Source organism: Pogona vitticeps, chromosome 2 (genome assembly GCF_051106095.1).
Source record: "Pogona vitticeps strain Pit_001003342236 chromosome 2, PviZW2.1, whole genome shotgun sequence".
Lineage (NCBI taxonomy): Eukaryota > Metazoa > Chordata > Lepidosauria > Squamata > Agamidae > Pogona > Pogona vitticeps.
Window position 1 is genome coordinate 91040307 of NC_135784.1, and position 25019 is coordinate 91065325.

Consider the following 25019-nt stretch of genomic DNA (forward strand, 5'->3'; position numbering starts at 1 on the left):
GATCTGTATTAATGCCCAAGCACAATACAGCTACAGTCATGGCGAAAAATATTGGCACCCTTGCAATTCTGTCAGAAAATGAAACCCTTCTCTCAGAAAATTGTTTCAGTTGGAAATGTTTTGGTACTCACATGTACATTTCTTTGGTTTGTGTTGGAACAACACAAAAAACCAGAGAAGAAAAGTCAAATCTGATACAATCCCATACAGAAACCCAAAAATGCACTGGCCAAAATTATTGGCACCCTGTCTAAATTGTAAAAATTATTGCTTTTCAAGCATGTGATGCTCCTTTAATTTGTACTTAGACACACCTGTCACAAGTAAGAGGTGTGGGCAATATAGTAATCACACTTGCAACCAGTTAAGATGGAGAAAAGTTGACTCAACCTTTGTGTTGTGTGTGACACTGAGCATGGAGAAAAGAATGAAGTGTAAAGAGCTGTCTGTGGATTTGGGAGAGAAAAATTGTGAAAAAACATTGACAGTCTCAAGGCTACAAATCAATCTCCAGAGATCTTAATGTTTACCTGGACACTTTTATGAGCTATTTCTCCTGGTGTTGGCCAATTTGTGGCATCTCCAAAGTCACCAACCTAGTGAGATAAGCAGAGATATTCAATCAACAAAGAATCAAATAGCAGATTCAAATATAAAATGAACACCATTATTTATCCAGCATGAAAATGTTTATACTCCTATGAAAAATATCCATATTACAACAGCTACTATTTCTGGCTCTCAAAGTGAGGAAAAATAGTATTTCAGATGTGTGAAGTAGTACAGACTCCAGTAAAAGAGGATAGCCTTCTTTTAAGTTGCTTTTTGTGAGGCTCTTTGTTCTTTATTTTTGTTGTCCTATAACATGGAGTGCCAAATAGATAAATTTTAGACTTGTACACAATACCTTACTACCTTTGTCCCAAGTATTGCTGTTTACTCTAGCATGGCTTCCAAGTGAACACATTCAATTTGCCTTCCTTGAGGTTTTTTTGTACATAAAGCTTATCTATTGCTCATACTCTTAAAGTGTGAATTATAATTTCTGTGCTTTTGTGAGCTATTACTGGTTTGCTCCACTCCAAAATGCAAAAGAAGAAAGAAGCACAATTCAAGGCTGCAGAAAATAAAGGTACCTAGACACTGTTTTTCCACAGTGCCACCTAGTGAAAAACATAGACATTTACAACAGATTCTACCATGGGCTTAGAACTAAGATATGAAACTAGAGAAGTTTGTGGTTTAAGTACTATAACCCTTATGCAAAGTTAAAGATGATTTCCAAAGTCTGCAAATATATTATAATTCACACTTTAAGAGTATTGGAATTGAAGCACATTTTTTGCCTTACAAGAACATGCTCTGAAGGGACTAACTTGGAACCTTGGAAAACCTTTACATATTCCAGGCAATATGTAAGTTCCTGCAGCTCCTTCTTCTGGAAGTTGCTTTATAAGAACAAAAGCTAGGCTTCAGTCAAATATATGCCTAATTTTCTGCACTTTTTGAATCATGCAAAGCGACTCTTAGGATCCATTTACTTATTCAAAGTGTTTGTTTAAATGAGAAACTTTGGCTTTATTCTTCTACATGCACAATGGAAGGTGGCAGGTTATCAGCAGGGAATGATTCTGCTTTCCAAATAAGCAGGGGGAAAAGAAATGCAGTCACTAGAGTCTCTAGGAAAGAAGCTCAAATAGCAAGTAGTGCTGTCTTTGGAACACAGGGACATTTGAATGACACTGCAGAAAATATGCCTCTCCTCTTGACACATGAAATAGCCACCTTTTCCCCTGTCCTTTCTTTTTTGCTACTTTTGCTGGCTGCTCAATTAAATGTCCCTAATCCTCCAGTATCTGAGCCCAGCTTTCTCACTTTTTCAACTTTATTATGTTTTCAAATAATGCCCCATTTCTTCATTAGATTTAGTTTATCTATGCCCTGAATGCTGGGTGGCATGTAGGTGTTATATTCAATGAACTTTTCCATGAACCAGAGATCCCAGCTTGGCAAAACTTCTGAATTGCTAGCACACTGCGAGCTTTGCCCTCCAACAGGGTCAATGACTACAGATCAGATAGATCAGTGACATATCCTGCTTTCAGCTGTTTCCAATCTGTAACCCTTGATTTTTTTATAGCCTCTCTTTCTGATAAAACTCATCACTTAAAAGTCCTCCTCTAAACTTGAAGCAGCAGCATTTAATTCATTTAGTAATGGAAATTAACACAGGGAACGTACAAACAGAAGAACCTTCTTAGTAACATTGTCTTTAGTGTCCAGTAGCAGCAGTATAATTTCAAACTCTCTCTAGAAATATAATAATAAATACTCTAAGACGTGTAACTTTCCAGTGATGCAGATGTAAATATTTTCTAAACAGACAAAAGTATTTCAATGGGCAAAAAACAGCAGCAGGAAACCCTATGTTGTTATCTAGAAACATGCAGTGTAGAAGAGCAGAAGATTAAAGAAATTAGCAAGTGTCTGGATACATAGGGTTAATTCTCTTCAGACTACATATACTAGTGCCAAACTTCACACCAGCACCAATGACTGTTGCAGTAACAGGCAAAGGAAGGCTATGCTCAAAACACAGGCTCAAAGGCCTTCCAAATAAATCTCTTGCCACATAACAGGACTATCCTATCGTCAGAAACTACAGACAGACCAAACTATGTACAGTGGTGCCTTGCAAGACGGGCGCTTCATTTAATGACGAATCCACATTACGACGAGGTTTTTGTGATCGTAAAACAACGTTTTGAATGGGGGAAATTTCGCTGCGCGATGATCGGTTCCCCGTTTCGGGAACCGATTTTCGCTTCCCGATGATCAAAACAGCTGATCGTCAAATTTTCAAAATGGCCGCCGGGTGCTCAAAAAGGCTCCCCGCTGTGTTTAGGAGCCATTTTTCGCTGCACAGGCACCCGAAAATGGCTGCCCCTATGGAGGATCTTCGCTGGACGGTGAGTTCTTAGCCGACTGAAACGCATTAACCAGGTTTTAATGTGCTACAATGGCTTTTTTATTTTCGCTTGACATTTTCGTTCTACAGCGATTTCGCTGGAACGAATTAATGTCGCAATGCGAGGCACCACTGTACTTGTATGACAACTAGAATCCACAGATCTAGAACAGAAGTAGAGATACTAAGAACTAAAGCAAAGAAAACAGAAGTAGAGATACCCTAAAATGCAGCAGTCATCAAAAGTCTATATGAAATCAAGCACAGAGGACTAAGAAACACAAGGCACGGAGGTTAAGGCACACCTAACCTTCCATCAAGTTTTGTCTACAAACCACAAACAAGACAGAACAACTGACAATCTCAGTTTGATTGTATTATGGTAAAATAATAGGCCTACAAATTCATATATTTTTATTTTATTTATTTATTTATTGTATTTATACCCCGCCTATCTAGTCATATTGACATTCAGTTAAGTACCACATGTGGGCCTTCACCGTCTTTTCTCTGGTACTATCCAAAAAAGAACTTATTAGCATGTACCTTGCTTCCTTTCCGTTGCCTTGGGTTTGCCGCTTTCACTACCTTGGCTGGAGTTGAATGCTCTGGCAAAAGGGAAAAAAACACACAACAAATTAGTATGCTTAGTTGATCAATGAATAATGAGACCAGCTCTCTACAGAAAATGCAGCTTTTCAGTTCCTCATTTTATTGTTCTGCACAACCATGCTTAAGATTTGTTTTTGCCTCTTAAGTATCAACCAGGTTAACCTCCGGAAATACCCACTCTCTCACCAGTACTGGAAATGATAGTGTACTGGAACATAATAATCAAGTTCAATGTGTAGAGTTCCAGACTACTAAGGTTTTTTAAATGTGCATTTTAGTATTCTGTGCCCAGAAAAGAACAAGTCATTTACCGGTAACAGTAGTTCTTCAAGTGGTTATCTGTGAATTCACACTAATGGGTTGTTCAGTGCCTGCACAGAGGTTCTCAGAATCTTCCACAGCCTAGAAAATTGGTAACCAAACCCTAAAACCCAGCACATGCTCTTCCATCCAGTTACCATGCCCACTACTGAACAAAGTACAACACATGGCAGCCAGAGGGGAGCTTGGGTGGGTTGTATGAATTTACAGATGACCACTCAAAAAACTACAGTTACAGATAAATAACCTATGCTCTCTGTTAATTGTACTAATGGTTTCCACAAATGTAACAATGGGTGATACCTTTTACTGGACCACAAAAATTCAAACTGCAAGCTTTTGTAGAGTAAATTCCATTTCTTCAGGCTGAACACAACCCCTTCATAGACAGTACAGAAAAATTGTAGACAAGAGTCCAAACTTTTATGGTACAGGTCTGTGAGAGGTGATGTCAAGGCTATTGAGGCTGCAGTCTCAAGCATCCTTGCAGCAGTGTTTGGAATTTTTATAACCCGCTCTTAAGACCAAAAGATTGTCAATTACCACTGATTTCCAGATTCTTGTCTACAAATTGTCTGCATTATTCATAAAGGAGTTGAGCTCAGCCTGATGAAGTGGAATTTTGTCCACAATACTTTCAATTTGTTTGATTGTTTTAATGGTTCAAAAAATATCACCTATTCTCACATTAGTGTAACCTTGGAGACCACGTGGCCTTTTCCTTGTTCTTTCTGGACACTAACGGGTATACAGAAAGTTCACTTACCAGTACTGACATGGAATGTCATGCCAACTGGTAAAAATACTGCTCAACCAACCAATGCATCACATCTAGCTCTGATGCCTAGTCTATAATGCTTGCTGAACATCACGGGTCAAGACAATGTGACTGTCTAACAAATGTCCATCATCTGCACACCTCTTATGAAGACAGTGGAAGCAACTAGAGCACTTGGTAGAATGTTGTTTCAAAGAATGAGACACAGATTTTTTGCCAGCTGATATGACAGAGTGATGGCATGTGCCAACCACTTAGATATTCTTTGAGGGGATACATAATTACTTTGTTGTCTTCCTTGATAGAAACATCTTGGACATTTTCTGAACAACCTTTGTCCTGTTCATGTAGAAGGCTAGAGCTCTGCAGACATCTAGTGAGTGTAGTGTAGTCTGTAGTACAGGACAGCAAGAAGACTGGGAACACCAGAGGCTGACTGATGTAAAGTCTGTCACAACTTCACCTTATCATCATCACTGGAGAGTTGTAAGAAAGGAGGTCACAATATAATGTGGCCAGCTCAGTTTCAATGTGGAGAAGGTGGAGGACATATCTTTAGGACAATGGTTCCCAACCTTGGGCAATCCAGGCGTTCTTGAGCTGCAATTCCCAGATACCTTCACCAACAGTTGTGTTAGCTGGCATTTCTGGGAGTTGAAGTCCAAGAATACCTGTGTTACCCAAAGCTGGGAACCACTGCTTTAGTTGTTGACTGCTCTTATGTTCCTACTGCCTGTGGAATTGGTTCTTGTGTATTGTTGTTCTGGATGGTCTCCATGAGAGCCAATTTTGAAGGGGGGATATTACCAATTGAAACAACTGGTTCTAGAATTTCCTTTGAGATCGCCTGGAGTGATACCTTCCAAGGTAAAATTCGAGTCTGGACTGATTATTTGGCAGTACTATGTCTGATTACCCTCTCATAAACAAACAGTAGAGGCACTTAGAGTGTCTATCAGTTAGAGGGACCTTACTTTCTCATGAGTCACACTTTTTGTTGGGGGCCATAAAAGGCAGGAACAAAACAATGATGAACAGTCTCCCCCCCGCCTTTTATTTCAATTAAATGACAAACAAATTGTTTTATGTTAAGAATAACAATGGGGCTAACAAGGAATGGAAAAGACTATTTAGGTAAACTTGTCAAGTAGGCACCAGATGACCAATTAAGTGTTGCTTTAGCAGCAGTCAAAATGGAACTGGGAATTAAATGTTGTATGGAGGATCGTGAGCTGGATGTTAGGGTGGGGCTAACAACTTTCTAGGCTCTGAAGACTCTGAGGACATCTACGCAAGCACAGAACAACCCATTAATGTGAATCACAGATATCACAAAGAACCTTTTTTAGCTCTCAGATGAAATAAGAATATTTGCCTCCAATTTTTTTTCACCCACTTTAAGAAAGAGCAATACTGTGTTTTCAAGCCTAACCATACAGGCCAAGCTGAAAAGTGTTGGTATTTTCCCCCCCAGAAGCACCATTTGCAACTAAAATGTAGGGGGAAAGCAGAAATCACTTTCCCCCTCCATTTTCTTTGTAAAACATGGAGGGGGAAGGCTGCTTTTTGCAATGAAAATGTAGGGAGAAAAGAGAGGTTATCTACCTGTAACCATGGTTCTTCGAGTGGTCCTCTTGAATCCACATAATTGGGTTATATTGCGCCTGCGCAGGACCTCTCGGAAACCTCTAGAGCTTAAAGATATGCAATTAGTGGGACGTTCCCTCATGAAGCACATGCTCCGTCCGCCAAATACCTCCTCAGTTCCCATAAGTCCACCGCTGACAGACATAAATTGAGATGACAAGTGATGGACAGAAGGGAGGTGGGTGGGATGTGTGGATTTACAGAGGACCACTCGAAGAACCATGGTTACAGGTAGGTAACCTCTCTTTTTTCTTCGTGGTCTCTGTGAATGCACACAATTGGGTGACTAGCAAGCTGACTTACCGGTTGGTGGGACGTCACTGAAGTAAGGAGGTTAGGACAGCTCATCCAAAGGCTGCATCACTCTTTGCTCAAACGTCCAGACTGTAATGGGAGATAAAAGTCGATGGAGTAGACCACGTGGCAGTGCGACGTATATGTGAAATGTCAATGTCGCGTTGAAAGGCAGTTGATGTTGAGGCAACTCTAGTAGAGTATGCTCTAAGGGCTTCTGGGGCTGATTTGCCCGATAATTCATAAGCCAAAGAAATTGCCTGTACAATCCACTTGGACAAGTTTGTGAAGATGCAGTTGAGCCCTTATGAGAGCCATGAAAACAGATAAAAAGTCTTGGTGATTTTCTGAAAGATTTTGTTCTGTCGATATAGAAGGCTAGGGATCACTGGACGTCGAGCATGTGGAGCATGCACTCAATATTCGTTTGGGGAGATGAAAATAGTGAACACAGAATCAATGGTTGGTTAAGGTGGAAACCGGATACGACTTTAGAGAGAAAGGAAACATCAGGGTATAGTGTGACCTTGTTTGGATAAAACTGTATATAAGGAGGGTCTGATCTGAGGGGTGAGAGTTCGCTAGCCCTTCTAGTTGATGTTATTGCTACTAGAAAGAGGGTTTTTAGAGAGAGATTTAGGTTGGTCATGGCCATGGGTTCAAACAGATGAGTGCATTTAGGACAACTTGCAGAGACCACTGTGGGAGAATGAGCCGCTGAGGGGGCCGCGTGTTGTGAAGACCCTTGAGGAACTTTTCAAGCGTTGCGTGTGAGAACAGGCAAGCTGATTCAGAATTTGGAGGCTGGTGTGCAACAATCGCAGAAATATAGACTTAGTGTGGAGTGGGATAAACCACGCTGAGAAAGATGTAAAAGAAAGGTGAGGAGGGTCTTCAGAGAGACTGGTACTGATATTAAGTTTTTGGAGGTGCCAAAAGAAGAGAATGATTTCCATTTTTGATTATAGAGAATCTAAGTTGATGTCTTTCTGACTCTATCGAGGATAGCCTTTATGGCAGGAGAATCCTCCATGTTGTAAGTTTGAGAGACTAATGTCTCTGGATGGTGGATTGTCCCCTTGTCTTGAGTTGGTAAGTGAGGTATGGTTGGGAGGTGAAGATGGTCCGAGGAGATTTTCCTGAGTTGGGTGAACCATGGTAGTCAGGGCCACTACGGAGCGATTAGAATAGCATAGGCACGGGACCAATGGAGTCTTATGATGGTCCACTGAATGAGCGGGATTGGAGGGAAGAGATATAGGATGCTCTGAGCCCAGCCGATCATAAAGGCGTCTCCGAGTGAGTGAGTGCCAGTTTGTGCTCTGGAGCAGTATGGGGGCACTTCGAGTGTGGGAAGTAGCAAAAACATCTATTGCTGGGGTTTCCCGTCGGTTGCATAGCTGGCTGTACACGGTGTCATCTAGATACCATTCGTGCATGGTTGTCATCCAGCTGAAGTGATCTGCTAGTGAGTTGTCTTGGGTTGCTATGTGAACTGCTACGAGGAGTAGCACCACTTCCAGAGTCTTACTGCTAAACACAGGAGGGGGAGATAACGAGTCCCCCCCGTTTGTTGACGTAAAAAAGTACAGTCACGTTGTCTATGGCCAGTTGAATTGCCTGTCCAGAAATTAGTGGTCGGAATGCTCAAAAGGCTTTGATTACTGCTAAAAGCTATAAATGACTGCCATGGTGGTTCTCTTGACACAATTAGGAGTTTGGAAGTGTGGTCCCCTATGGGGTCAAATAGAGAGAGGAACCATGATTGAAGAGACCACATTTTGAGACGTGCATGCTGAATGACTGCCATGGTGGATGCCATGAGCCCGAGGAGGTGTTGGGCACGATGAGCTGAGACAGAGTGTAGAGGTCGAAAAAGTCGAATGGCTTTTTTCTATCCTTTCTTGAGGAAGAAAGGCTCGCGCTCAAGAGCAGTCTAACTGGGCTCCTATGTATGTAGCAGTTTATGCTGGTTTGAGGCGCGATTTTGAAAAATTGACAAGATCCACTAAGAGGTTTGTTGTTGTTTAGTCCGACTCTTCGTGAGTCCATGGTCAGAGCACGCCAGGCCCTCCTGTCTTCCACTGCCTCCTGGAGCTGGGCCAAATTCATGTTGGTCGCTTCGATGACACTAAGAGGTTTAGTGTAAAGCAAATGTACTTCAATGTGCTTTGGTAAGAATCTGAAACAATGAGCCAATCGTCAATGTACGGAAAGACTGTGATGCTTTGTAGATGAAGGAAGGCAGCAACTGGGGCAAGACACTTGGTGAAAATTCTCGGTGTGGGAGGGAGTCCGAAAGAGAGGGCGTAGAACTGGTAGGTGGTGTCGTTGAAATGGAAATGTAGAAATTTGTGATGTCAGGGATGGACAGAGATATGGAAGAATGTGTCTTGTAAGTCTATGATGACGAAGAAGAGGGATAACGGTGTTGAGGGTAGTCATTCTGAACTGTCTGGGATGAATGTAATTGTTGAGTTTTCAGAGGTCAAGTATTGGGCAGAGGCCTCTGTCTTTTTTTAGTACGGTGAAGTAACAGGAATAAAAGCCATTGTGGATATTTGAGTGTGGAACTGGAAGGATGACACCTTTCTGGAGGAGAAGTACCGTATTTTTCGCTCCATAAGACGCACCTTTCCATAAGACGCACCAATTTTTTAGGAGAAGAAAAAAGGAAAATATAATCTGTTTTCTTCTCTCCATAAGACGCACAGACTTTCCACCCCCCTGTTTTGTGGGAATAAAGTGCATCTTATGGTGCGAAAAATACGGTACTTCTTTGTGTAGGACTGTGGAGAATGGTGTGGTATTTATGCGAGTGAAAGGTAGCAGGTGACTGAACTCAATAAGGTCTCCTTGATTGATGAATGAGAGAACTCAATGGTCGGTGGTGATACAGAACCAAGAATTGAGAAACGGAGAAAAGACGTATCTGGAAGGTGCAGATCTCAGGCTCGAAGAAGTCAGGGATATGGCTTGTCCTTCTATTGCTGATGACAAAATGGCTGGCATCGTTGTTACTGCTGAGGTTGAGACCGAAAGTTAGGGCCTGAAGAGGAGGATGGTGAGGAGCATGGCTGGTCGGAAGATTGTAATCTGTAGGACTTGTATTGTGGCTGGAAGGGCTGGTGGACAAAGGGTTGTTTCCTCCATTGAGGGCGTTGATATCTGTAAGTTTGTTGAGTCGAGTAAGACTACGCTGTTTTGCGAATCTTATGTAAGTTGTCCATGACATTGTCTAGGGGGCGGGGTAAAAATCTAATAAATAAATAAATAAATAAATAAATAAATAAATAAATAAATAAATAAATAAATAAATAAATAAATAAATAAATAAATAAAATGACTTCATCTGTTTTGTCGTTAAAATGATCAGCACCACCGAAGGGGAGGTCTTAAATACAGGATTTGGTCTCATTGGAGACTCCTGCAGATCGTAGCCAAGCGTGTCGATGAAAGGCGAGGGAAGTAGCCATTGCTTTGGATGCTGTGTCCACTGTATGTCTAGAAGCTATGTGTTGTTGCTTAGCTAAATTGGAAGCTTCGAGATGGATATTTAGAGCGCCTGATCTGGATTCTTCAGGGGCTGCCTGGAGAAAGGGGAGTGCCTGGTTCCAAAGTTGGTGCTGATAAGCCCCCATAGCTGCTTGGTAATTCACGACCCTCATGACAAACGAGCAAGTAAAGCTGTATAAAGGGAATATAAATTCACAAGGGAATGCCAAAAGAAAGAAGAATTGGCCGTTAGGCACAACAGAAGATGATTTTCAAAATCGAAAGTAGAGAACTAGCTCATCGAAAGGTATGGCCTGAGCAGCGGCTAAAAGGAACTGAAGAGGTTGGTCTTTGGCGGGAGGAACATGCGCTCCATGAGGGAACATCCCACTAATTACATATCTTTAAGCTCTAGAAATTTCCAAGAGTTCCTGTGCAGGCACAGTATAATCCAATTGTATACATCCACAGAGACCATGAAGAAGAAGCAGAAATTGCTTCCCCCTTCCACTTTCTTGCAAAGGAAGAAATTTTGGGTTAGAAAAGGGGGGTGTCTTAAAAATGGATGCGTCTTATACACGGAAAAATACAGTACAATCCTGTGGCACATTGAAAACAAGCATTTAATACAGGATGAACTTGTATAACATACATTCCCTTTCATTTATCAACATGGATCTAATGATGCGGGCTGTAGTCCACAAAGGTTCATCCTAAAATAAATGCATTACATCTTTAAGGTATCACAGGATTCTGCTGTTTTTGTTGCAACTTACTGCCTCATATGCTGCTTTTTTCATATTTGACTAGTAGTGTAATAAATGTATGCCCAACATAATATTCATACAAAGGTACAAAGACAAACAGGCCACAAATCACACAATCCCTGGTGTTTATATATGAATGCCAGGAGTATGGGAAACGAACAAGAATTGGATTTTTTTTCTTCAGGAGGGCAAATATAACTTGATAGGAATATCAGAAATTTGGTGGGATAACTGCCACAACTGGAATTCAGCAATTGAAGGATTGTCCAAAAAGAACAGAGAGAACAGAAAGGGCAGTGGAGTTGCAGTACAGTGGAACCTCTACTTAAGAGCAATCCAACTTAAGAACAGCTCCGTTCACTAAATTTTGCTTCTACTTGAGAACGGAGCTCCAAGATAAGAATGGGAAAAAAACTTTCCTGCCCTTTTTTTAACCTTAGGTCATCTTAGGTTAAAAAAATTCTCCCCCTAGTGGCAGAGTACGGATTAACTGGCTTTGCATTAGTTCCTATGGGAACTAATGCTTCAACATCCGAACGCGCCTCTACATAAGAACAAAAAACAGCCGGAACGGAATAATCGGTTTTCAATGCATTCCTATGGGAAATTTTGCTTCAACTTAAAAACATTTCAGCTTAAGAACACCATTTCAATACGGATTAAGTTCTCTTCTGTGGAGGTGAAGGGGGAACCTCCAGATCGGATGCCGAGCTTTCAGCTGCCCGCCCTGAGTCAGGGTCTGAATGGGCTGAGGCCGGGCTGGACTGTGGCGCAGCCGCGTTGAGGCCAATGCTCGGGGTTTGGGGCGGCATCGTGGGGGGCGCGCGACATCATGGGCTTCATCTCCATCGGAGGCCAAGTCAGGGGCTTCTCTGGATGATTCCTCAAGGATGGGGAAGGCAGAGAAGGCTGAGGGGGCTCCACCTGGGGACCTCTGTCCTTTCTAGGCCTCTTAGGGGCAGGTTTGGGCTTTTTCTTTGAGCTTGCATCGTGCGCTCGAGACTTCTGAGAGGAGGGCAACTTGTGCTTACCAGACAATTTTGCTTTCTCAACAGTGTCCTTAGCTGGTAGCACAGAGGTAGAATCAGAGGTAGACTGGCCCGCTGGAAGCCTATCGACTGAAAGGGCAGGAGATCTAGCCACTTCCAAAGACGAAGTAGGAGGATTCATGGCTGTTTGCCAAAGGTAGAACTGAAGTCTTTGGAGCCTCTGTTTTAGTGCCGGCTTGGTTAAATTTTTACAAGCAGGACACGAATGGGTAGGATGTTCCTCACCCAAACAAAAAAGACACTGGCTATGCCCGTCCGAAAGTGCAATTTTATTCGCACAGGTCGTACACCTTTTAAAAGGAGATGGAGAGGCCATAAGCAAAGAACTGGGGGGGGGGGGAGGGAAGGGAATAAAAAGACCACGGGAAGCCGATTAGGCAAACAAAAGACGCGGAGGATCACTAAGTAGGTAATTTAAAGTAAAGATGAACAAACAAAACCTCAAAGGAGCCTAGAAAAATAGCCAAAAGGCAAATAGCGAAGCGCTCAATCTTTCCTGAGAACCGTTCAGCTCGGCGGAAAAAAGGAAGATGGTGGGTGGGAGGAGCATATACCTCGTGGAGGATCACACCATAAAATTGTTACTTTTAGCTCTAGAATCTTCCGAGAGAGTCAGCGCAGGCGCAGACAATACCTATATGTGCGCATTCACAGAGGCCACGAAAAAGAAATGATTATTCACCAGGCAACCTGCAGTTTACACTTTACATGGGTACACAAAGAGGACATATTTATTCGTTCATACAAATGCATATGATCTATAGATACAGTGGACCCTCGACTTACGGAATTAATCCATATTGGAACGGTGGCCACAGGTAGAAAATTCCGTAGGTCGAGGGTCCATTTCCCATAGGAATGCATTGAAAACCATTTAATGCGTTCCAGCCAAAGGGAAAAAAAAATCCCGGGCTTCCAAAGCTGCACCTGCTGCCCTCTGCCTCCCGTTCCCGTGGGGACAGGAGACAGAGGGCAGCGGGTGCAACTTTGGAAGCCTGGGAAGCCGAAAGCCGCTCTGCGCCCGCTGCCAGCTTTCGGGGCTTAGAAAGCTGCATCCACTGCCCTCTTGTCTCCTCTCCCCGGTGCCCTCTGCCTGAGACAGAGGGCACCAGGGACAGGAGATAAGAGGGCAACGAGGGCTGCTTTGAATTTCCCGCCTTTTCCCCCTGCCTTCTGTAAGTCGAAGCTCCGGCAGCAAGTCAAACTAAAATTTTCCGGCCAGAGCCTTTTCATACCTCGAAATTTCCGTAAGTAGGGACCTTCGTAAGTTGAGGGTCCACTGTACATCTAATCTGGCAAAATCCAAAGAAACAAATAAAACAAAAGACAAAAACATGTGGCACCTTAAAGACTATTTTATTTTAATGTAAGCTTTCATGGACACGTCCATTTTGTCATATACTGTATAATGAAACAGAGTGAAATTGAGTAAAATGTAGATGAAATATCAGTTTCATATTCTAAATGTTCATTGGTTACATGCAGTAATTAGGTCTATGTTTTAGTGTCCTGTTGTAAAAATTCTTCAGTAAGACAGAAAACAGACAGCAGGTCTGAGCAGCAATGAGAGGGATGAGCCGTACAGGTAGATACAGCTGTACATTTGAAAAAAGATTCTTGTATCTGGTAACAAATAAAAATGAACACTGTGGCGGCACTACCCTTGAGCTTCTGGCATAGGGCCCCTCACCCCGACACAGACTAATACTGACGAGACTTGGGTGGTGTTGATAGTACACTTACTTAACTATCAAAACAGCCCACACAATCCAAGAGTCCTCACACTTGCTTGGGAAAGGCACCCTTTCTGACACACATCCAATGGATCAAGCCAAACTGCCTTTTTATTCTACACCACTTTCCCTGTTGCCTGCCTGTTTGTGCTTGCTCCACCCTAGGGGAGGGGGAGAATAGCAAATGCCAGGGTGAATACAAATCAAATGTGTTTTTAAAAAACATAGATTTGCTTCAAAATTTAAATTTTAATATGTTTTTTATATAACCTGTCAAAAATCTGAATATTTTATTTAAATTGTGATTTGAATCATGGTTAAAATCTATTTGATTTAAATGAAACTCACCCTGGTAGCTGCGAAGGCCCATACAGCTTTTATATGACTGGGAGCTCATATAGTAGGGCCATCAGATGCCCACATCACTCAGTTTCTTGCTGAGGTCTGCTATAGGCCAGCACAGCACAACCCTTACACTATTCTAGTGCTCACAGTGCTAATTCCCAACAATTAATCTACACCCAGAATAAACAGTGAAACATTTTGTTCAATGTTATATGGATAAACCTGCTCAATTAGAGTGTTTGGCTCACATGTCCTCTTTCTTCTTGAAGGCACTGCAAAGAACCAGAAACACTAAATAGTTCCAACTATCTGTTATGCTGGCATCACAAATCTTGGTTTCAAACAAACTCTAGTCTTTTACCAAGCAAGTGAATTTGAAACTATTTTATCTCATCCACAATGCGTATGTTGTGTGAATCAGCCCATAATGTCAAAAAAATAAACTTATGGTTTGACTTTGTTCCATACAAAATAACCAAAAACACCCTTTTCTTTATCGTAACTGTTCCCTTAAACCATGGTAACATAAATATTTTCAACAATGAAATCAACTTTGTTAATGATTTTCTATACCTTGCTTCCACTACCTTGCAAAATGAAGATTTTAGCCAAGAAATCAGAATAAGACTTAAGACTTGGAAAGGCTGAGATTATCCATAGTATGGCAATACCAAATACCTTGTATGGATGTGAAAACCAGACAGTGAAGAAAAATGACATGAGAAAGAATGATTCACTCAAAATGTGGCGTTGGAGAAAAGCTTTATAAATACCATGCATGGTTAGAAAAACAGATCAAATCAAGCCTGAATTCTCAATAGAAGCTCAAATGACTAACCTGAGACTACTGTACTTTGGACTTGCATAAAAAGACAAGGCTCACTGAAAAAGGCAATGTGCTACGAAAAGAGGCAGGCAGTAGGTAAAAGTAGTAGACCCAACATGAGATGGATCAACTCAATAGAAGAATTCATGCCCTTTAATTTACAAGACCTTATCAGGGTCCATTAATAATAGGACCTTTCGGAAATCTTTTATTGTGGTTTCATATGAATTCAGTTTGAAGTGAGAGGTATCTCTTCCAGTATTTCTTCACATGGATTTTAAGTACCTTATTTTTCCATGTGTAAGACTATACTTTTGTCTAAAATCTTTAGACTAAAAATTGAGGGTCGTCTTATACACGGAAGTAAGCTGAGATGAGAACAAAAACAAGTGGAGGGAAAAGCAGAGATCAAAGGGATTCTGCAGCGTTTTGATCCCTTTCCCCCTACACTTGCTAAGCCCCACTTAGATTTCTTAATTTTGGGTTAGAAAAGGAGGGGCGTCATATACATGGGGGTATCTTATACACAGAAAAATACAGTATCTAGCAGAACTTGAGAGGAAAAAAACGAAGACTGGGATTAAATAGTTGAGTATTTTACAGCTAAAAATTCTCAAGTGATCTGCTGTGAAGTAACCTACAGTGTTTCCTCGAAAATGAGACAGGGTCTTAATATTAATTTTTGCTCCAAAAATGCATTAGAGCTTATTTTCAGGGGATGTTTTAATTTTTTTCATGTACAACAATCTACATTTATTCAGATACAGTCATGTCATCATCTTCTGGTTGTTACACAATGGTGGAGGGTGGTGGGATTTCACTTAACTGAGACTTATTTTGTGGGTAGGGCTTATATTATGAGCATCCTGAAAAACCATACTAGGGCTTATTTTCAGGTTAGGTCTTATTTTTGGGGAAACAGGGTAGATGGGCAAGCATTTCTCCTTGCCACTAAAAAAACTAGTAGACCACATTTCACATGACAGAAAATGCAGTATGTATGCTGCACCAGCCATTTTAGAGAACGGCTTTGTGAGAAGATGATGAGTTGCCATAAAGCGGTAGAGGGAGTACTGCCACATGAAATTCAGGATGATCCAAAGTGTCACTATAAGTAAGCATAAATATTTATTCACCTCAAGCCAGAGCAATGAAAAATACATTTCAAATATGATGGCAATACCAAGATGGAAGGAAGAACATATCGTTTCCTTAGATGATATGTGCAGAGAACAGTACCAAGAGCTGGTACTGTAAAGTATAATCAGGTAGCATAGACAAAAAAGCTTACTGTGTCAGTACTTCTAGCCCAAATAATCACCAATGCTCACATATTAAAACCTCTTTCCTGCTGTTTTCAATGTCCATCAAGCTTCCCTCCTTCCCCATACCCTTTCTTTAATTTATATCCTCCCTATCTCCCAGTGCAGGATTCAAAACAGCAAACAATGTGAACTAAAACAGCTATAACCAAAAAGGCAGCAAATTACTGTAATTTAAAAACAGAATAAAGTAAGTTATTATAAGTAAAAGCAATCACTGCACTGAAATAATTTACAAACCATTTATGACAAGAGAAGAATAAAATATGCAACATCTATTACTGAAAGACCCTTCCTCATCAGTCAGCTAGTGGCCAAAGTTTCATCTCTCTAAATAAAGATTTGTTTATCTAGTGGAAAAAAGACAGCACGGAAGGACCAGCTTAGCCACCAATCTATGAAAGATTTCTGTGTAGCTTATATGCAACATAGCAATCTACTTTCTTGTCACCATAGAGAGTAAAGGTGAAGCCAATCTGAGGCATGACTTAAAAGTGCTCAGAAAAAATGTTCATCTTAAAAATATAACCCAAATAAATTTTGGATATCATCTGCTTATACTATATTCAGATGAATGTAGCAAAGTTCTTTTCATATAAGGCATGGGCTCTTCTACTGAGAGACTGTTCTTTCTTTCAAAAAGGACTTAGAAACCCCACTGGCCCCAAAATCACATTGTCAAGCAATAATACTATAAAGACGACTAGATTATAAGAATGATTGGATCACAACTATTTACTGCATACACAGTGGCTCCAACAGGTACTACTGCTGAGGATCCCAGTATCCTCAGTTTGGTGGAAAGTTTTCAAGAACTAATGATGGCAACTAGAGTCTGTCAAATCTTAAACAAATCCTCCATAATTTGGTTACCTCCAGATGTACTCTGCAAATCCCAAGATCCTTAGCTAGCAATGTCATACTGATAATGGCAGCAGTACTCCAGCATACATGGAGTGGGAAAGGCAACTCTAAACTATCTTCATTATGACTTATTTCTAAATCATTGAAATTCAGTAGCAACTTTACTATCGGGGTAAGACATTCACATATTCATGAGCAGGTAGTAGCTCAAATCCATTCATTCCCTATGTTCACACCCACCTGCGATAATGATTTGTGTAAGAGTGGGTTCCTTTTGATTTTGTTAGTAGTAAAGACGGCAATTCATTTTCCAAGTAAACTTCAAAGCACAATGTGTTGATGAAAAGAAAGCAAGATCAGGGCATTTGATAAAGTAACGAAACCAGGTGGATGAGGGAAGCTACAACTCCACCCTTGAGCCTCAAGACAGAACATCTACTTTTTTTAGAAGTTCAGAGCTTTCTCTAAAATAAGAAAAAGATAAAACTACTTACAGGCCACTGAGCAAGATGCTTCACAAGGTACTAAATTCAATAAAAAAGGGAAACCACAGAAACATGGAGATAAATCATCATGAAGACTCCTCTATTTTCTTGTATAATCAGGATCCCACAGCAAACTTACATTGTTTTTTTCTCTTCCTGCAATCTGCAAAATCCACTTTGAATCCAGAGATGATTATTCATTAATAAACACAAATAACACTTGCTTTGGATTCAATCTCATTATGAAGTCCTACAATTCAGTTACGTCATCACATTATGAAAAGAAAGAGCAAAATATATATTTGAGTACTGTACTAGTAATTCTGATGTCAGGGAACAAGCTATTCATTTAATTATTTCAATATATATTATTATAAAATAGCACTTCTGTGCTGTTTTATAGCTGCCCAGAGTACACTTTGGTCTAGATGGGCAGGGTATAAATGTATTAAATAAATAATAAAACAATAAATAAATATGTTTGCTAACAAAAAGGATCTACTGAAATACTTTAATGACCAAATAACATAGCATCAACCCCTTTATTCCTCATGAGATCCTACACTAACAGGTACACCTATAAGAACACATCAGAGAAAGAGAGCAGTATCTATAAAAACAACTTTGATATTAGCAGCATGTATTTCTTAGCATGTGTAGACATATATACACATAATTTAAGCTGAATGGGAAAAGAAAACTATGCAATCAATTACATGCTTCAAAATGCCAGTTGCAGGAAAGTGGTATCAGGAGACAGGTATCTAGTTGTCTCGTGTGCTCCCACAGGAATCGGGGGGGGGCACTGTGAGATACAGGAAGCTGGACTAGATGGGCCCTTGGCCTGATCCAGCAGGGCTCTTCTTATGTTTAAGATCTTTTACTAAAACAAAGCATCATAATCATCACCATCTTTTAAAATTCTAATTCAAAGGATCTCCAAACTCCCCTTTAAATAATAAATAGCTAAATGCCTCTTTACTGTATACTGGAAGAAAATTCTAGGAAAAATTGGTTGCCTTTTCAGAAACAGTCATATTTAAGTCCATCAGTTAATAGATTTCTTCAGTTACAAGACCAAACCACAGGTTTGCAACTACACTCCAATCTGGAAACATATGCTCAAGGTAAAAGGAATAGTTAATAGGTGGAGGAGGGAATACACATACAGTACAGTACTGTATAGGAATTACCGTATTTTTTGCACCATAAGACGCACTTTTTTTCTCCTCCAAAAGGGGGGTAGAAAGTCTGTGCGTCTTATGGTGCGAAGGTGGAGACTTCGCCCCCACTGGCCCCGTGGGGGGGAGCGTCGCAAGGGTCCGAGGGAGCCTTCCAGGACCCTTGCGATGCTCCCCCACCCCCCACGGGGCCAGCGCAGGCGAAATCGCCAGCTTCCAGGTGGGGGGAACGTTGCAAGGGTCCTGGAAGCTCACTCAGACCCTTGCGACGCTCCTCCCACCGGCAAAATCACCAGTTTCTGGGAGTGTTTTGAGGCTTCCCAAGCCTCAAAACACTCCCAGAAGCTGGCGATTTTACCCCCCCTGGACCCGTGGGGGGTTGGGGTAGCGTGGCAAGAGTCCAAGGGAGCCTCCCAGGACCCTTGCCACGCTACCCCCACCTCCCCACGGGGCCAGCCCTGGCGAAATCGCCAGGTTCTGGGAGTGTTTGGAGGCTTGGGGAGCCTCCAAACACTCCCAGAAGCTGGCGATTTTACCCCCCCTGGCCCCGTGGGGGGGGGGGTGGGGGTAGCGTGGCAAGGGTCCAAGGGAGCCTCCCAGGACCCTTGCCAGGCTGCCCCCACCTCCCCACGGGGCCAGCCCTGGCGAAATCGCCAGGTTCTGGGAGTGTTTGGAGGCTTGGGGAGCCTCCAAACACTCCCAGAAGCTGGCGATTTTACCCCCCCTGGCCCCATGGGGGGTGGGGATAGCGTGGCAAGGGTCCAAGGGAGCCTCCCAGGACCCTTGCCAGGCTGCCCCCACCTCCCCACGGGGCCAGCCCTGGCGAAATCGCCAGGTTCTGGGAGTGTTTGGAGGCTTGGGGAGCCTCCAAACACTCCCAGAAGCTGGTGATTTTACCCCCCCTGGCCCCATGGGGGGGTGGGGGTAGCGTGGCAAGGGTCCAAGGGAGCCTTCCAGGACCCTTGCCAGGCTGCCCCCCCCACGGGGCCAGCCCTGGCGAAATCGCCAGCTGCCAGGACCTTTTGAGAGGCTGGAAAGCTTCTCAAAAGGTCCTGGAAGGTTGATATTTCGCCTATGCTGGCCCCGTGAGGGGGTAGCGTGGCAAGGGTCTGGAAGGCCCCCTCGGACCCTTGCCACGCTCCCCACCCCCCCACGGGTCCAGGAGGGGCAAAATCGCCACCTTCTGGGGCTCTTTTGAAGCTTCCCAAGCCTTAAAAGAGCCCAGAAGGTGGTGATTTTGCCCCCTCTGACCCCCGGGGGGAGCAGGGTGAGTCTCTAAAGGGTCCTAGAACACACTCTAGGACCCTTTGGAGGCTCACCCTACCCCCCCACCAGGCTAGAGGGGGCGAAATTGCCACCTTCTGGGGCTCTTCTGAACCTTTCCAAACCTCAAAAGAGCCCCAGAAGGTGGTGATTTTGCCCCCTCTGGCCTTCAGGGGGTCTGGGTGAGCCTCCAAAGGGTCCTAGGTTGTGTTCCATAAGACAGACCTCTCCATAAGGCTCACCAATTTTTAGGAGAAGAAAACAGATTTTTTTCCTGTTTTCTTCTCCTAAAAGTTTGGTGCATCTTATGGAGAGGTGCGTCTTATGGAGCGAAAAATACGGTAGATAGTTTTCTGTTACATCCAGAAGAGAGTTGTGTACCAGTCAATTGCCATGTCAATTGTCTAGCCACTCGGTCCTATCTATCAAACCTTGTGCTGGGATTGTCTGACAACTCTTGGGAAAAGTGACATTTTTCAGCTGTCAGGATGCACCTTCATGAGCACTAACAACAAGCTTCTCAAAGAATTACCTTTGCCTGGACAATTCCACAGAGCTACAGCTCAACTTCAGCCAATGACTGAGTATTAAGCTCCCCCTCCCATAACAGATACCGAAAACTATAGGCATCAAACTCTCCTTCACATTTAAAATGAACAGCATTTTTTACAAGCAAATGGTTTCATGGGGATATGAGAAACTCCCTTATATGAAGTTAAATCACTCTTCCATCTACCCCACTATTATCTAACTAACTCTATACAGTCTGATATTCTCCATATGTTTTAGATAACTCCCATGAACCGTTGGATAGCTCAGTGTTTTAGGCATCTATCTGGCTGTGGAGCCAGAGGTTGGGAGTTTGATTCCCCACTTTGCCTCTTTGATAAGGGCTGAACTCGATGATCCATAGGGTCTCTCTTCCAGTTCTGCAATTCTTAAGATTATGATATATTTTGCCACTAGCTATGCTTGATGGTATTCAGATAAAAAAATATGGAGGGCATCTGGATCTAGAACTTGGTCTGTACTAACTATCTAAAACAATTGCCTGGGGTTTAAAGCAGGAATCTTTGTTTTTCATCCAGCCATGTATCTGGATGGCAGGGATTGAACCTTGGACCATCGGCATGCCAGACACGTGCTCTACAACTGAACTACAGTTTTACCCTCAATGGGGCCTAAAAGCCATAAATAATAATAAAAACATAGTCTAGCAATAATGCCTCAACAAACCGTAACATGTGGCAGAATTAATTTAATTTAATTTATAATAAAAATTAAAATATTAGTTTTTTTTTATTGAATAAAAAAATTTAAAAAATTTAAATTGCAACTTAAACCAATCTGATTATAAAAATCATTGATTTCTATCCACTCATTCAGCAAATAAAACCTAGAACAAAATTCTCCTTCCTACCTGGCTTCCTCCAGGTTTTAGAGTACAATTCCCAATAAGCCTAAGAGTTCTTGACTAATGTGGTCCGCATTACATGAATTTTACTCTAAAGCAACTGCAGAGCACCAAGCTATAGAAAGGTGATCTGGAGTATTCAGAAACAAGGACTGCAACCAGAGAGCATTGTGATGTTGTTGTAAGACAGAATGAAAGCAGTCTCCTCCATGCAGCCTTGGCTCAGTCTTACACTGCCTGCCCCCAATGAAAAGCTCATTAACAGTTAATTATTACCTAGTCAGAGACATGATCTATGGAGAATCTGGGAGCTGAAGAAAGAGGAAAAGTCACATGACTCAGATCTTACCTTATCAAAGCCAAGTCTACATTTATGCCTCAATACATGCCCCAATCCTCCATGACAATCCTAAAAGGTCACCTATCACATATACTGAGCCAAGAGGAACTGATTTTCCTCTTGCATTTCCTCTGCCAAGGTATATATGAGTGGTAAATTGAAATCCATTCAAACAGAAAGATTTACCCAACTTCTTGATGCATGAAGATGAGTGCAGTATGTCTTGCAAGCAGGCCACCATGGCAAAGGCTAAAAAGATTACCGTGTTTTTCCGTGTATAAGATGATACTTTTCTCTAAAATATTTAGATCAAAAATTTACAGTCGTCTTATACACAAAAGTAAGGAGGGGGAGGGATCAAAGTGCTTTGAGACTTGCCGTCCCACTCCACTTTCTTGCAAAGAAAGAAATTCTGGGTTAAAAAAGTGGGAGGCGTCTTATATGTGGGGGCATATTATACATGGAAAAATACGGTAAGTACTGGAAATGGAAGACTGGATCCCAGAATTTAAAATGCTTCCGACTATCTTCAGCACTTCAAAGACACCTGAGTAATCATTTGTTTTCTTTTCTGTCTTTACTTTAGATATATTTCCTTTATAATAACTCATATTAATATCTGCATCATAGCTTTATACAGAAATGCAAGGCATCGATCAATTATACCCAACACAATTTCCCAAGTAATTTTAATTTTTTTGTCTGCAATTTAAGTTATAAAATTTCTGCACAGAATTCACTCTTGTCCTTTTAAAGATGACTCTAGCAGGGATTTTCAGACTTTCTTGGACTATAGATCCAAAAAACTAACCATTCTGCTAGTTCTACCTGACAGACAGACACTTTACAGACACCTAAATGCTGTTCACCTTAGAGAAAAAGCCTAAATAGTAATGCCTTCAGGCCTAGCTTCCTGTTCAGAAAGAAAGCTCCCAGGTAGCACTGGGGCAAGAACAGCAAGCTTAAGCAGAGCTAGACTTCAAAGCATTCCAATTTAGTTTTTTCTCCCAAGTGAGCTACATTTAGGTGTTAACAAGATCTGTCTGTAAACAACAACTCCCAGAATGGAGGAATTATGGATTCTACAGCCCAAAGCAATCTGAAGATCCAATCCCTATGTGTTACTTCACCTTAAAAAATCCAAAATCATAAAAACACAGAAGAGGATCACAGCTGTTAAAGCACACATTTATTCAGTTCAAATGCACTGGAAGTTAAGAACAGTGGTGAGTTGGGAGCAAAATTAAGGAGCTGAACTGGTGATCTAAATTTCATGCAGAACTGGTTGATTCAGCCCAACCATACAAATGATCTTTTCCTCAGACAAAGTTTAAATAGAAGTTTGTATCATTTGAACTGATACAGTGGGGTCTTGACTTAAGAACGGCTTGAGTTAAGAACATTTTGACTTAAGAACCACTCTCATAGGAAAATATTGACTTGACTTACATACTTAGATTTGAGTTAAGAACTGAAAAAACCCACGTGGGAGGCAGGGAAAGTGCAAAATTTGAACTTTCAGTTAACTGTTGGCCAGTGAAAAGGGTGCCTGTCTACTTCCTCACTCCTCCCAGCATTTAGAGAGTGGATTGGGAGACAGTCTTCAGACTGCCTGGTACTGCCTGGACTGTATTTTCCCTGCCTTCCCTGAACCTTTCTTGACCTAAGAAAAAAAGAAACAAAATATCCCCCTCTAGTGGTCGAAGGCAGAATAGCAGCTTCCCATTAGTTTCTATGGACGGAAAAGAGCAGATACGGATCAAATGGTTTTCAATGCATTCCTATGGGAAATGCAGATTTGACCTGAGAACTTTTTGACTTGAGAACCACCTTCCAATACGGATTAAGTTCTCAAGTCAAGACCCCACTGTATTGGCATTGTTCAGGTGAATAATAAAGATGCTCCATTCACTTTGGATATACATTTTTGGTTTCAGGTACATCATGCATGGCTAGCGGACTGCTGAGATAGCCGAGTGGTTCAGGACCTGTTCCAACTAGGGACTCTAGAATCCTTGGAAGTCTGGTAATATGCTGAACAAGGCAAAGATGAAATCACATCCTTCTTCATCCACATTCCACAAATATGACAGTTCAGTCTAACAATATATTTAAAGCATTGTCTGGTAGTTCGGAATAAAATTCAGCTTTTGTACCTTGCGGGTACAGAAAAGTTGTGTATTACCAGCTGGCTCAATCTCTTTCTTTCATGAGCCATTTAATACAGATAGGTGAGCTTGCCACTGAATAACTGAGAAACTGCCTTATCTTAATGATGATAACACAACAACGAAACTTAGTTGTAGCTGCAGTGAACAACGGTTTACTTCTCTTAACTTTATACTCTACAGATGTGCTGTACCAGAAATCACATTATCTCTTGCCAAAAGGCCCAACACACAGAGAAAACTTTCAGCTACAATATGCTATACAAGTTTCTTGTCAAAACCATTTATTCTATCAGATTTTTTAAAGCATGCCTATTTCTAAGGTCCCAATCCCTTCATTCTGTATTCTATTCAGCTTGACACTTTTACTACAATATTTTGCTGTATTATTTATTAAGTTTTACTTTCTCTTACTGTAAAAAAAATCTCTAGAATCAACTAATAGTGGGAAGTATTATGCCATCAAGTCAATTCTGATTTATAGTGAACCTCTCTAAGTTTTGTAAGTTTTCAGAAGTGGTTTACCAGTTTCTCCTTCTGGGGGCACTCTGATAACACGCAGGATTAAACAGCTATGAGAGCATATACCCTCACGACCAAGGTTCCCTCTAAGCTGGGCACACATGTGTGCGCACGCCTCTCCCTGCCTCCGTGCTGTGATCATATTAGATTCCGGTTGTGTGGAGGAGCAGAGTCACACGTGCACGCAGGAGCAAAGTCATGTGTGCGCAAGGCAGAACCTTGCTCAGTGGAGCTGAAAGTTAGAGGGTACGTTGCTCACCAGCCACATATACAGTGGTGCCTCGCAAGACAAATGCCTCGCAGAGAGAAAAAAAACTTGCAAGACAAATGGTTTTGGCAATGGGGTTGATGACTCGCAAGACAAATGTTCCTATGGCCATGCTTTGCAAGACGAATGTTTTCAGGTTTTTGTTCCTGCCTCATGTTTAAAATCGATTGAAATTTTTAAAATCATCTGCACAATATCTATGGCTTTAAAGAGCACTTAATGAACCCTTTGTAAACCAAATTTGACTTTGTTCTGACTTTTTTTGCCTATAGGAACACATTAATTAGATTTCAATGCATTCCTATGGGAAAACGCATTTCGCAAGATGAATTTTTCACAAGACAACATTAACCGTGG

The 25019-nt window shown here is 41.7% G+C and overlaps 1 protein-coding gene across 6 annotated transcripts in view; it reads right to left on the bottom strand.

Moving 5' to 3' along the window:
• LARP1 (La ribonucleoprotein 1, translational regulator) overlaps positions 1 to 25019 on the bottom strand; it is a 93641-nt gene that overhangs the window by 36311 nt on the left and 32311 nt on the right. For 4 of the 6 annotated variants that reach the window (XM_020796945.3, XM_020796947.3, XM_078385609.1 and 1 more), the window contains exons 2-3: positions 3515 to 3576; positions 531 to 596 (exon numbers count right to left, since the gene is read on the bottom strand). In XM_020796945.3, coding sequence (XP_020652604.2) covers positions 531 to 596; positions 3515 to 3576 — 128 coding nt within the window. Of the gene's footprint in view, positions 1 to 530; positions 597 to 3514; positions 3577 to 11913; positions 12822 to 13166; positions 13761 to 25019 lie in introns of those variants that run through there. The other 2 variants (XM_072990024.2, XM_078385608.1) reach the window with 2 other exon arrangements.